This window comes from Tetrao urogallus (genome assembly GCF_951394365.1).
Source record: "Tetrao urogallus genome assembly, chromosome: 18".
NCBI lineage: Eukaryota > Metazoa > Chordata > Aves > Galliformes > Phasianidae > Tetrao > Tetrao urogallus.
Window position 1 is genome coordinate 2,729,768 of NC_136831.1, and position 11,492 is coordinate 2,741,259.

The 11,492-nt window shown below is 46.7% G+C and overlaps 1 protein-coding gene across 1 annotated transcript; it reads right to left on the reverse strand.

The window, feature by feature from the left end:
* Positions 1–1,900: 1,900 nt before the first annotated feature.
* DDX5 (DEAD-box helicase 5) lies at positions 1,901–8,448 on the reverse strand (the record flags this gene model as incomplete). Its single annotated transcript, XM_079544235.1, has 13 exons — positions 1,901–2,283; positions 2,859–3,083; positions 4,331–4,390; positions 4,472–4,533; positions 4,744–4,854; positions 5,042–5,214; positions 5,372–5,532; positions 5,621–5,762; positions 6,178–6,243; positions 6,368–6,501; positions 6,585–6,681; positions 6,821–6,986; positions 8,417–8,448. 13 exons carry the CDS (start codon positions 8,446–8,448, stop codon positions 1,901–1,903), a joined length of 1,812 nt encoding a protein of 603 aa, XP_079400361.1.
* Between the last annotated feature and the right edge of the window lie 3,044 nt (positions 8,449–11,492).

The following is an 11,492-nucleotide window of genomic DNA, read 5'->3' on the forward strand; positions in this document are numbered from 1 at the left end:
GCGCTGCGAGGCGGCGGCGGCGAAGGGCGCGCGGATGTTACGGTTCGGCGAGGCGGCAGCAGCGCGGCTTGAACGCAGCCAGGCCCACGGGGCCGAGCGGGGAGCAGCGGTAGTAGGGCAGAGGAGAAAAACGCTATTTAGAGCCCGCTAGCCCGAGCCAGGGCTGGTTTCACTCACTGCAAAGCCCCAAGTCCGTTTCTGTTACTGAGAACGAGGAAAGCTTTAAGTGCAAATGCTGAGGAACTGTGCCTTTAACAGGAAAAATAAACCCCCTCGGACATTCAGGCTTAGTAACTCACACTCAGGAGCAGAATGAAAGTTAAGAAGGGATGGGGCTGCATTATTCCACTTTTACCAGAGTACACAGAGGTGCACGAGGAATCTCCATCCTTAAAAATCTGTTCTCAGTGTCAGTACACCTCAGGACTACATTACACTGTGCCTACGAGCCAGCCTGGCTTCGTATTAATAAAGGTTTGGTGCTACTCCCTGTCAGAAGGGTGGGAGGGAAAGAAAATTTACAGCACAGTTCAGAGAATTCCATAGAAATTTCAACAGAATTTCATAGGAAAAAAAATTATAAAGAATGGATTACACTGTAGTTAATACTAGTACAAATTGAGGCTTGGGGGGAACAAATTACAATAGCAAAGCAAGCTGAGGAAAATAGAACTGAAGTCCAAGAGGCTTGAAATCTGTGACTCAGATTCAAAATAACCTGGATAAAATCTTACCCGGATTCTTCCAGCAGTATAGTTAAGCATTTTTGCATTTAAAAACTGGTTATTGGTAAGAGCGGGAACTGAAGATGAGCGTTAAATCTCAGGCTACTGTTCTTGAAAGCATTTAGTAACAACCTCAGAATCAAGTGTTCTTGCCTGACAGCAGCTATGCTCCCAATCAAGGAAGCGCTTCAGAACATTCCTTTGCTGAGCACAGAGGTGTTAGCTGTGTGAAATAGCTGTGTTGTGAATGTACAAATGCTGGAAAAAAGAAATGCATACATGCGTTCACTTCCCTCCTCCCACTTCCGCAAAGAAATCACTGCTCAATACGAGTTTAAGTATAATTTGAAGGTTTAATACTAAAGATCTTCCCATTTCTCTGAAGCTCATAGTAAGCCTGCATGCTAACTCACAAGGCCTGACAGCTGTAGACACATTACACTCAAGCCTAGTCTGCACATATGCAACAGTTATGGTGCTGCAAAAAAGCTTCCTACACTTGTAGCAGAAGCTCATTAGCAACACCACTTCAGCAGAGCTTTGGTTAGCAAGATTTTCAGCTATACCATTACTCCAATGAATCTTTACCAAAATAAAAAATAAAAAAAACAAAAAACAAACTGGCCCTATGCTAACCAGACAAGGAAGAAGACCATTTCCAACTGCTATTTAGACACCAGCTTTTGTTTTCTTCCCCACCAAATAGAGCCTGCCATGCTAAGCAATCTAGCCCAATCAAGGCAAGGCTGTTTTTTTTTTTAATATAAGCTTAAATGTTTAATCAGACACAGTTGAGAAACCTTTCTAGAATATAAAAACATTTGACATTCCATTAGTGTAAAGTTGTGCACATGTTGAGAAAATTGCCATCTGAAAGAAAATTCGGTCTTCAAATATCTTTATTGGAAGGCCATGCACTGCCTTCTGTTACTGTATTTCAAATCACTGTACATTTACTTTGAAAACACTGTCTGCATTTTCTAGTACAAAAAACTAAAAATTGTTTCAGGAATGTAGAGAAATATTCAACTTAAATAGCGAAAAAGTGCACCATAATTACTGCTGCACTGCAGTCATTTCTGCGTTTCCCATTTCTTTAAATAACTATCCTGTTCTGAGATAACACACAATATAAAGAGCAATTATGAAAAACTGAGACATTTAAATACACTAAGTTATTGAGAATAACTCGCTGGCATTGGGTAACCTATCATAGGAGCAGCACCAGTGGCAGGATATGCATACTGCTGTTGGTTCATGCCATTGTGCATATTTGCAATGTTACTTCCATACTGCTGATCATAGCCATTCTGGTAAGCTCCTGCAGGGTTACCAGCCCTGAAGCCAGCTTGCATGCCTGCAGCTGCAAAGCCATTTCCAAAAGGAGTTCCATTACTGAAACTCTGGGTACTGTAGGCCCCATTTTGAGCTTTGGCTCCAAAGTCTCTCTTCCCTAGTGCACCATAAGTTCTCTCAAAGTTCTCCCTCTCTCTAAAGCTACTAAATCCACCCCTTTTGCCCGCAGAGTATCTGTCACGTCGGTCACCTCGGGAACGACCTATTAAAGAGACAAGACAGTTAGACGTAGTTAGATATAAGAGTGATAAAGACTGCATTTTATATACCACCTGCTGAGTTTAACTAGAGAACATTCTTTTCCTTTGTGCCCCAGCAAGTCAAGTCTACTGAACTTGACTTTCTAACTGGACTCAGTGGGCACACAGAATTACATCAAGGCAAGCTGGACTCCTTTCTCTAACTAACGCAGAGACACACGCTCTCCGCTGTAACACAAGTGGTGGCATGAAGTTGTTTTGGTCTCACCAACAGGACAGTTACATCCAGCATCTCTTAACTGTAAGAGGAACCTAAACAGCTGAGCCCTGTGAAATCTTTTAAGACAGAACAAATGAGCCTGAAGCCCATCTGTGGCAATCAGCAGCTACAGCTCACAACAAGATGCTCTACAGCACAACACTGTGGGGGCAGCTTTTGCTCACATTACTAGCCTTAACACCTTTTGAGGTCACCATAACCGGCAAATAAGCTACCATCCATATCCATTTTTGGGAGGCTGGAGATTTCAAGTTTGTTCTGAGAGCAAAGCTATGCATCGTTAACAGTAGCACTTACCTGAACCTCTGTCTTCAATCAACTGAAGCAATTTAGGGTTGATGGCTTGATTAGCCTCCCGAAGCACAGAGATGAGGTCATTTACTTGCTTAATATTGTTAGGAGTAAAGAATGTATATGCTGTGCCTGTTTTGGTACTGCGGGCAGTTCGTCCAATTCGGTGGATATAGTCCTCTGAGGAGTTAGGGTAGTCATAATTGATGACAAATTTCACATCTTCCACATCTGTAAAGTGTTGCAGTGTGGCAAAAAGCGAGGTACAAAGTTTTGCACACCACAACAGCCAAATCGAAGATAAACGTTAGACAATAGTACTTTCAATGAAATAATGGCTGCAAAGAACAGTGTTAGAATTATCCATTTCTGCATGAATATTGTGGAAGAAGAAGATATGCACACTCCATCTGTTCCCGTCTTATCACCCACCCTGCGATCCAAAACCTTACCATAAAGGAGTATGCATTTGCTTGTCAATCACAACTCAAGAGTCCCCTTTACAAATCATCAAGTGACATCTGAATGCTTCTTGCAGTAGGGCCACTAAAGCTCACAGCAGCCTCTTCATGTGCTCATTTGAGGACCTTAGAGTAAAAACATACAAGGTCCTTGACATACACACTCATTAGAAGCTCAAAAAAAAGGGCCACACTGCTCGTCTTGCCAAGACCTTTGAACTGCAGCTGCAAGAAAAACATACCTGTCCCCCAAAAGTCACCAAGTTGTTTTTATGCACTGTCTCGTCTAGGCAAGCACTTCCAAGAAGCCAGCGTTCACTTGAGAATGTGTCTCTCTCTGGCAGGTCTCGACATGACGACTACATATAGGTGGAGGAACTTCGACTTTCAAAGGCATTTAGAAAAGCCAATGCTTTCCTGCCCCACTTGCTAAAGTGAGAGGTGGACTTTTTCTCAGATTTCATGTGCCAGTACTCACCAATTTGTACAAGGCTTAGTACGTTTTAAAGCTGCTCTCTCCATTTCATGGTTGGAAAAAAAATTTCATTGAACATTGAAGTTTGTAATTATTTTCCTCAACATTTCAAACTCACCGAAATTCAAAGACCCACAGATCACAGCAGACAGTATGCACAAAACTAACAGTACTGCACCATGGCAAAATCATGCAAAGCATGGAGAGAAGAGAAATACCAGGGCAAAGTGAACTGTGAATGAGGCTGCTTATTTCATGAGAGAACAGTTTATGGGGGAGTAGTTTAAAGGATGATCTTTGCCTTTTGAAGATTACTGGCACACAATGCTCTCAGTTTTCACCTCTCTATTTGACTGGAAGCAGCCAGCCGATCACTTCCACTAGTCCTCCATCCCCCTCGAGTCCTCCGATTGTCATGCCTAGGCCTTGCCACAAAGACTGCACCTTTATGTGAAGAAAACTTAGAAAAATGCAGAGGTTAAAGAAAGCAATAGACTTTCTTTAAATAACTTTGGGCAACTGGCATTACGAGTTGTACTAACCTAGACCTCTGGATGCAACATCTGTAGCAATCAGGATTGGTGCTTTTCCATGTTTGAATTCTGTAACACAAGCAACTCTCATCAGTCTCTTCATGTGCCAAATACCAGATGGTCTGCTTACCAAACTGCTGAAATACTCACCATTTAGAACCCAGTCGCGCTCCTGCTGGCTTTTATCACCATGAATACCCATTGCTGGCCACCTGAGGATATAGAAGTTAATCGACTGATCTCAAATAATTGAGCATTTTCATTATTATGACAGCTATTGGTAAATTCTAAACAGCTTCTGGATTTATCTTCTCAGCTGACACCTTGTCAGACAGCTGGGACACTGATCACAGGTGGTCACTAGTGAGAATCAAGAGCACATCTGGTTTATTGGGGTGGTTCACGGTGCTATTTAGACTTACCCATCTCTCCTCATTTTCCTGGTAAGGTCATCACACCGTCTTTTGGTTTCTACAAAAACAATTGTCTTGTTTTCCTTCTCACTCATGATTTCTTCCATCAAACGAATAAGCCTGTCATGAAGAGAAAACAAAGCATTCATTACTTGCACTGTGCAATTTTTTTTTCCTCCTTTCAACACTTTTAACAGTATTAGATTAGCCTCTAATACCCATTAAATTCATCTTCGTTGGTATAGAAGTTAAAAATCAACCATTAGAAACATACTGAGTGTTTTACCCCCCCCCCCCAACTACTCACTTGTCGTCCTTCTCTACATCATGACACACATCAACAATCTGAAGGATGTTGTGATTTGCACTCAGTTCTAATGCACCAATGTTGATGTGTACATATTCTTTTAAGAAGTCTTCAGCCAGCTGCCTAACTTCCTTCGGCCACGTGGCACTCCACATCAGAGTTTGCCTGTCAGGCTACAGAAAAGAGATTTTTATCAGTACAAAATTAACACATGATTAAGTAAACAAACAAAATCTACCCAGCGAAGTCTGAGTGAACTGCGCTATCACTGTTTTAACCAACGCTGGCATTTCTGCAATGCCATTAAATGCAGCTACCATTTATACTCACTCTTATCTGATCCACAATCTTTCTGATTTGAGGCTCAAATCCCATGTCAAGCATCCTGTCAGCTTCATCAAGGACAAGGTAAGTGCACCTCCTGAGATTGGTCTTTCCAGCTTCTAAGAAGTCTATAAGTCTTCCAGGTGTTGCAATGCAAATTTCCACACCTAAAAAAAATTAAAAGAAAATCAACCACTAAGTCACAGAAGTAGTTTTCACACTGCCTTACAAAAATGCATCCAAATGTATCCTTACCTCTTTCTAAATCACGAATTTGTGGTCCCTTTGGAGCACCTCCATAAATACATGTAGACTTCAAGCGACACGCTCTGCTATATTCAGCAGCTACCTGCTGCACTTGCTGAGCCAGTTCACGAGTTGGTGCCAGCACAAGACACTAGAGGTAAGATGCCCAGCTTTTAGTTCCATACATGAAGTTTCTAGTCTTACGTTTTAAATCACAAAGTCACTATACACTACTTCAATATCATACTGACTGCAGTAGAATTGAGTATCTCAAGCCAAGTAAACAAAGTTCAGTAAAATCTCAATTACTGAACACTATCTAGTGATGTGTGATAAGGTACTCAAAATTCACTCTAGCTTCTAGTGGATGGCAAGCTCCAAAATGGGAGATGAGCTCTGATATAATTCTGTGAAGTTTACGGAACAGAGCTGATGGATTGTTTATGGAGCCACTTTAAATGTTTCCACGATTAAGAGCCATGCACTCCTATTAACACAGACAATTAGACTGCAAGAAATCCACCTTCTCCAGCAGCTAAAATCCTCTTTCACTTAAGAATACTTACAATAGGTCCATCTCCTCTCTCCAGGAATGGCTGATGATTTATATGCACAATGGCAGGCAACAAGTACTGTTCAGAAGAAAAAAAAAATGCCACATTATAGTTTCTTTCCAGAAGTGCTCAGCCTGCCTTACATTAGGCTGTTCTTCACTGCTGAAATCCAGCAATATGCCACATAATAATCACAACTTACAGACAGTGTTTTCCCTGATCCAGTCTGTGCAACTCCAACCATATCCAATCCACTCAAGGCAACTGGCCATCCTTGTGCTTGAATTGCAGTAGGCTCGGTGAAGTTCTGCCTCTGAATCACTTCCATAACATTTGCTTGAAGAGAAAATTAGAACTTAACTCACATGTTGTAAATCAAAACAGGAAAAAAACCAAACAATATGCTACCCACCACTTACCAGGAAAGTTAGCTTCATAGAAGTTTATTATTGGTTTTGGACAGTTATGGCCCCTAACTGTGACTTCTTTGCTTGACCTGTACTGCTCAACCTCTTGCTGCAAAAGAAAGATCTCATTACTGGAAAGAGTTTTGGCACAGAAGTTACTTCAGTTACTCCATCCGTGCACGCTGGGTCCCATGACCCTAAGCATGTTTGTGCTTGTTTACTTTTGCATGAGTTGGATGAGTACATACCGCAGTACGTCTAACTACATCAGGATGTTCTTGATAGAAGTTCTTTTCAAATTTGGGCAGTTCATCCAAATTCCATTTCTTTTTGGTAAGCTTTTCCCCAGGGTTTCCAAATTTTTTCCCAGAAAGTGGACCGGCTCTACTTCCTCCAAAACGAGGGGCTCCAAACCTAAAGAAGAATATTACAATTCAGGATCCAAGAGAAAAATTTTTCTCTTCCTATTACGTAACTGCTATCTTTGTGGTATGCCCTGCAACTTCACAATTCACAGTTATCAACCCCACCTACGAGATACTAAACTTTCAAAGCATACTGAAGTCACAGATGCAACAATCCACCTATCTTCACATTCAGAAGGTGAAGTAACACATTACCTTGCAGTTTCCATGAAATGGAATGGCCTATCGACACGTTACAACATGGGCAATGTAACAACACGAACAACTGCATTACTCCACGATCAAAATGGTTTCCTACCCAACTGACACTCCCATTTTGTCAGCCTACAGAAAGCTGGCAGGAGCTGTTACAAAACCTCGGGACAACTTCCCTGTAAATGTTTTTACCACGTATCCCAAAAGACAAACTTCTCTCAGTAACGGTGCTTCATGAGGACACGCGTTTTCTGTTAATGTTTTATTAACCTTTATGCCCCTCTGTTCTGAAAACCGCAGGGTGCAGCCTCTCCTATCCTATCCCAGCAGCCCTAAAGCGCAACTCGACGCAGCTCAGCACCCGATCCGAGTGCCGTTAAGCCGGAGCCGAACGCTGGGCTTCTCTCCGCCCCCCCCCCCGCCTGCTGCCCGGCACCGGGTGAGCGATCCTTCACCACCATACAGCGCTCCCAGAGGGGACCGAGCCGAGCGGCCGCTGCTTCCTGCCAGCGCTGTTTCCTTTGTCTCTCATTTCTGTCTACGCCACATTTTCCAGCCGCTGCCATTTTAGAGTCTGAGCTGGGCGGGGGGGGAGGGAGGGGGAAGGAGGAGGAACAAAGGCAGCAGCAGCCGGCATTTTGATTTCCCCTCAGTCACCGCATGGCGGGGCCGGCCATTAACATCCGCTGACACAACACAAAGCGGGCGCCGGCCGGCTCCTGCCAGCAACAGCTCGAGCCGCCGCGCGCCGCGAGGGGAGGCGAGGAGGAAGAGGGAACCGCCCTACCGAGAGCTGCTCGACGCTCCGCCATCGCCAAGCGCCCGGCCAACCCACTGACCCACAAACCTCGTCCCGCCCGCCGCCCCCCGAGGCGGGGACGTCGAGGAGCTCCCCGCCGACCGCCCACGGCCTCGCACTCCCTCGGAGCTTCTCCGCAAACCCCCGGTGCCCGCTCCCCTCTTCCCCCGGGGCCGCGCCGAGGCGCAGAGCCGAGACGCGACCCGCGGCCACCCACACACCGCGACCGCCCCCACGCGGCTCAGATCCCCCCGCCGCCCTTCGCGAAGCTCCGCTGACTCCGAGAGCGGAGACGGGCTCCCAGGCCCAGCCCACGGCCCGGCCGCCATTTTGAACAGCTTTCAAGGCAGCACGCGGAGCGCCGCGGTCGATCTGAGAGTCCGGACGCTGGCGGCGACTGGCGCCAGCCGGGCCCCCGGACTCACCCTCTATCCCTGTCGCTGGAATACCCGGGCATGGCGATGGTGGCGGTGGGCGAGACGGTCCCGATCGCTAAAGAAGGTGACAAAGGGTACGACGCGATCCGGCGCCGTCGGTGGGGGCCACTGAATGTAGAGCGCCTCACCGCCCCGGCGCCGGTTATATAGCGCGCCGCGCGGGCTGCTGGGAGCCGGCCGGTGACGCAGGCGCAGAGCCCTCCCCTCCTGTTATGCAAGCGGCCCGAGAAGCTCGGAATCCCCGCCCCCTCCCGCGTGGGCGGGCCCAGCTCGGCCGACTGACCGGCTTCTGAGCCGAGGCCGGAAGTCCCCCACCCCCCTCGGGGCGTGGCCTTCGCCGCCGTCACCGCCCGTCCTCTCCTCCCCCCGCCCCCGCACGGCTGTGCGCGAGCGGCTGCGCCTGCGCGGAGCGATCGGCTGGCGGCGGGTCGCGGCCCGGGGGCGCTGGGCTTTGCGCGGCTCGGGCTCGGCCTGGCGGAAGCGGCCCCGCGCGGCTCTGGCTGTCGGTTGGGGCTGCAGCGGCAGTTCTGTGAACTGAAGGGACTGCGGCTTTTTGCGGTGACGTCACGTTTGGGGAAGGTCTCAAGGACTCCAGGCGATAAACAGCCGGGCCGCTTTATCCAGTAATCGTTAGTTGAAGCCGTGGCCTCGCTTTGCAGGCCATTAAAGAGGTTAGAGGTGCAAATCCTTGTGGCGTTAACAGGTCGGCCACAAATAATCGGGAGAGTAGACAGATTAAATGCGGCTGGAGCGCTTTTAGACCACGCAGTTACCCGCTGCCCGCTTTTCCAAGCGGCACATACCTGTGATTGGATACAGTTACTATTTTTACTTTCCCCAGGGGCTGGAAAAGCAATTCAAAGGTCACAAGAAGTGCAACAGTGCACGCAGGGACAGGGCTGGCAGAACAAATAGCAAAACATTGACCAGCTGACGTGGCTGCTGTGCTGCTTATCTTCCCTCTCGAAGCCTGAGGAGAAACTGAGATGGCTCACACCTGTGTCTCTGGGCACAGCAAGGAAAAGGTGAAGCCTGGTACACAAACACCAGCAGCTGTATTGCCAGACCACCAGTGCAAACAAACACACCATAAGGAAGGAGAAATGCCTTCACACTCCCTGTTTATATCCTCCCACCTTCTCACAGTCCTCGCAATTTGAGGCTTTTCTGAAACAAAAATAACATAACTGCATTTGACAGTTGGGAAGCTACACACGTTGTTTCCCATTTTTGTTATATTCCACTCCTGGCTTCCAACATACCACTGCAATGCATTTCAGCTTAATTGTACACTACCTGAAAAGCATTTCCTTCTCAATACGTTGCCTGATAAGAACTGGGGGCACAAAACAAAGCGAGTTATTAAAAACATTTCCTATTTATTTATACCCTTTGTCCATATTACTGTCATCTAAATCACCTCACTTATCAACTGAAGCTGCAGTCTATCTCATTTTTTCTCCTTTAAAAGCAAATATAATAATCCCTGCCACCACATTGACAGAACATACAATATTTGAGATCTGGGCCCCAAAATCGATGTGATTTACAAACTGAAAGCATAAAGATGGTTTTGATTTGGCATGTATTATTTCCTAATGATTTTTCAGATAGTGGATCCTCCTAGACGTTTTTTTCAATAGGAGCCACTGACACAAAGAAGCAAGTTATGGAGTTATCCCCCCAAATACTCCTTTTGACTTTATGCCTACTGATCCTCCTGATGAAACTGAAAATAGGCCGTGTAAAAGCTTTGAAAGTTAGCAGCACATTATCAGACCTTTTCTTATTCTTATTCCATGCAGCTTAACAGAGTTCGCTCAGATCTTTTTTGTTTATTACTTTGTCTCTTCTGTCACTGTGGGGACTGTCACTCTTCTTTGTCACTGTGTTGTTTAACCTTGTTAAGGTTTTGAAGAACTGAAAGGACCAAAGAAACAGAAGACCTCGGGGGCCTCTGATCAGGTCTGCCTGTGTGCACTTAGCCTGCACCACTCTCCTGTTGATTTCCTCTATGAAAGAAAACTTCCTCATTTCTGTGTTCCACCCCTTTAAATTAAACAACATTGTTGATTTTCCTGTTCTCTTACTTTAAACCAACATATGCAAAGCAAATCAAAAGAGCTTGGCAAAGCTGAGAGTATTGAATTGAAAACCATGCTTTAGTACTGATTTCAGAAGTGCTGGTGAGCATTTACTCACACATATGAAAGTTCTTTTAAACGATATATGCATTTGATTATATATTTCTAAAAATTAAGTCCTCAGACAGCTGTCATTGTCACTGATGTTTACTTGCTGGCAGCCATTATTTTTAGTCATAATTAGGATCTCAGCTGCCTCTGTCATGCTGCAGGAGCTGAAGGATGAGAGGCACCATTAGTTCTGCTTCTGCATGACTTACAGCGAGGAAATCCGAGTTCCTGGGCAGCACAGGATGCTGTGCTTTGAGAGGAGGGTTACACACCCACCCCAGCCAACGTCTTAAAGAAACCTAACAGCACACAAGGCTTCACAAAGCAATTCTAAATCTCACTTCTAATACATCTTCCAACCTTACTGCCCTTGGAAATTATCTCGTTGTTTTGCAGCTCCCCAACAAGCCACGTCACCCGTCTGCTTACAGCCAACCCGCCCCCAACAACACCTCGATGTATGCCCAGCTCTCCCTGCTGGTGAACGGCACAGGCTGGATCTGCGAGGCCAAGAACTGCCCTGCCCTCCTGCCGCCAGCGCCAGCCCTCTCCCCTCCTAATTTTCTCCGTGAAAACACAAAACAACCGCCTGCCCTTCGGGGCGATGAGGGCAGAACCGCAGCAGCAGCGCCCGCACTGCTCGGAGCGGGGCCGCCCTGAGGGCCGCCCTGAGGCCGCCATTTCACGGCCCGAGCTCTGCCCAGCAGGCGAGGAAAGCCAGGAGGGGAGGCCTAGGCCGCGCCGTGCCGGTGAGCTGGGCCCGTCACGGCACAAAAGCGCGAGGCTCGCGTCAGGAAACCAGGCCCGGCCTTGAGGCACAAACTCTCCCCACCCCCATCTCCGTTTCCATGACGACCGGCCCCGCGCCA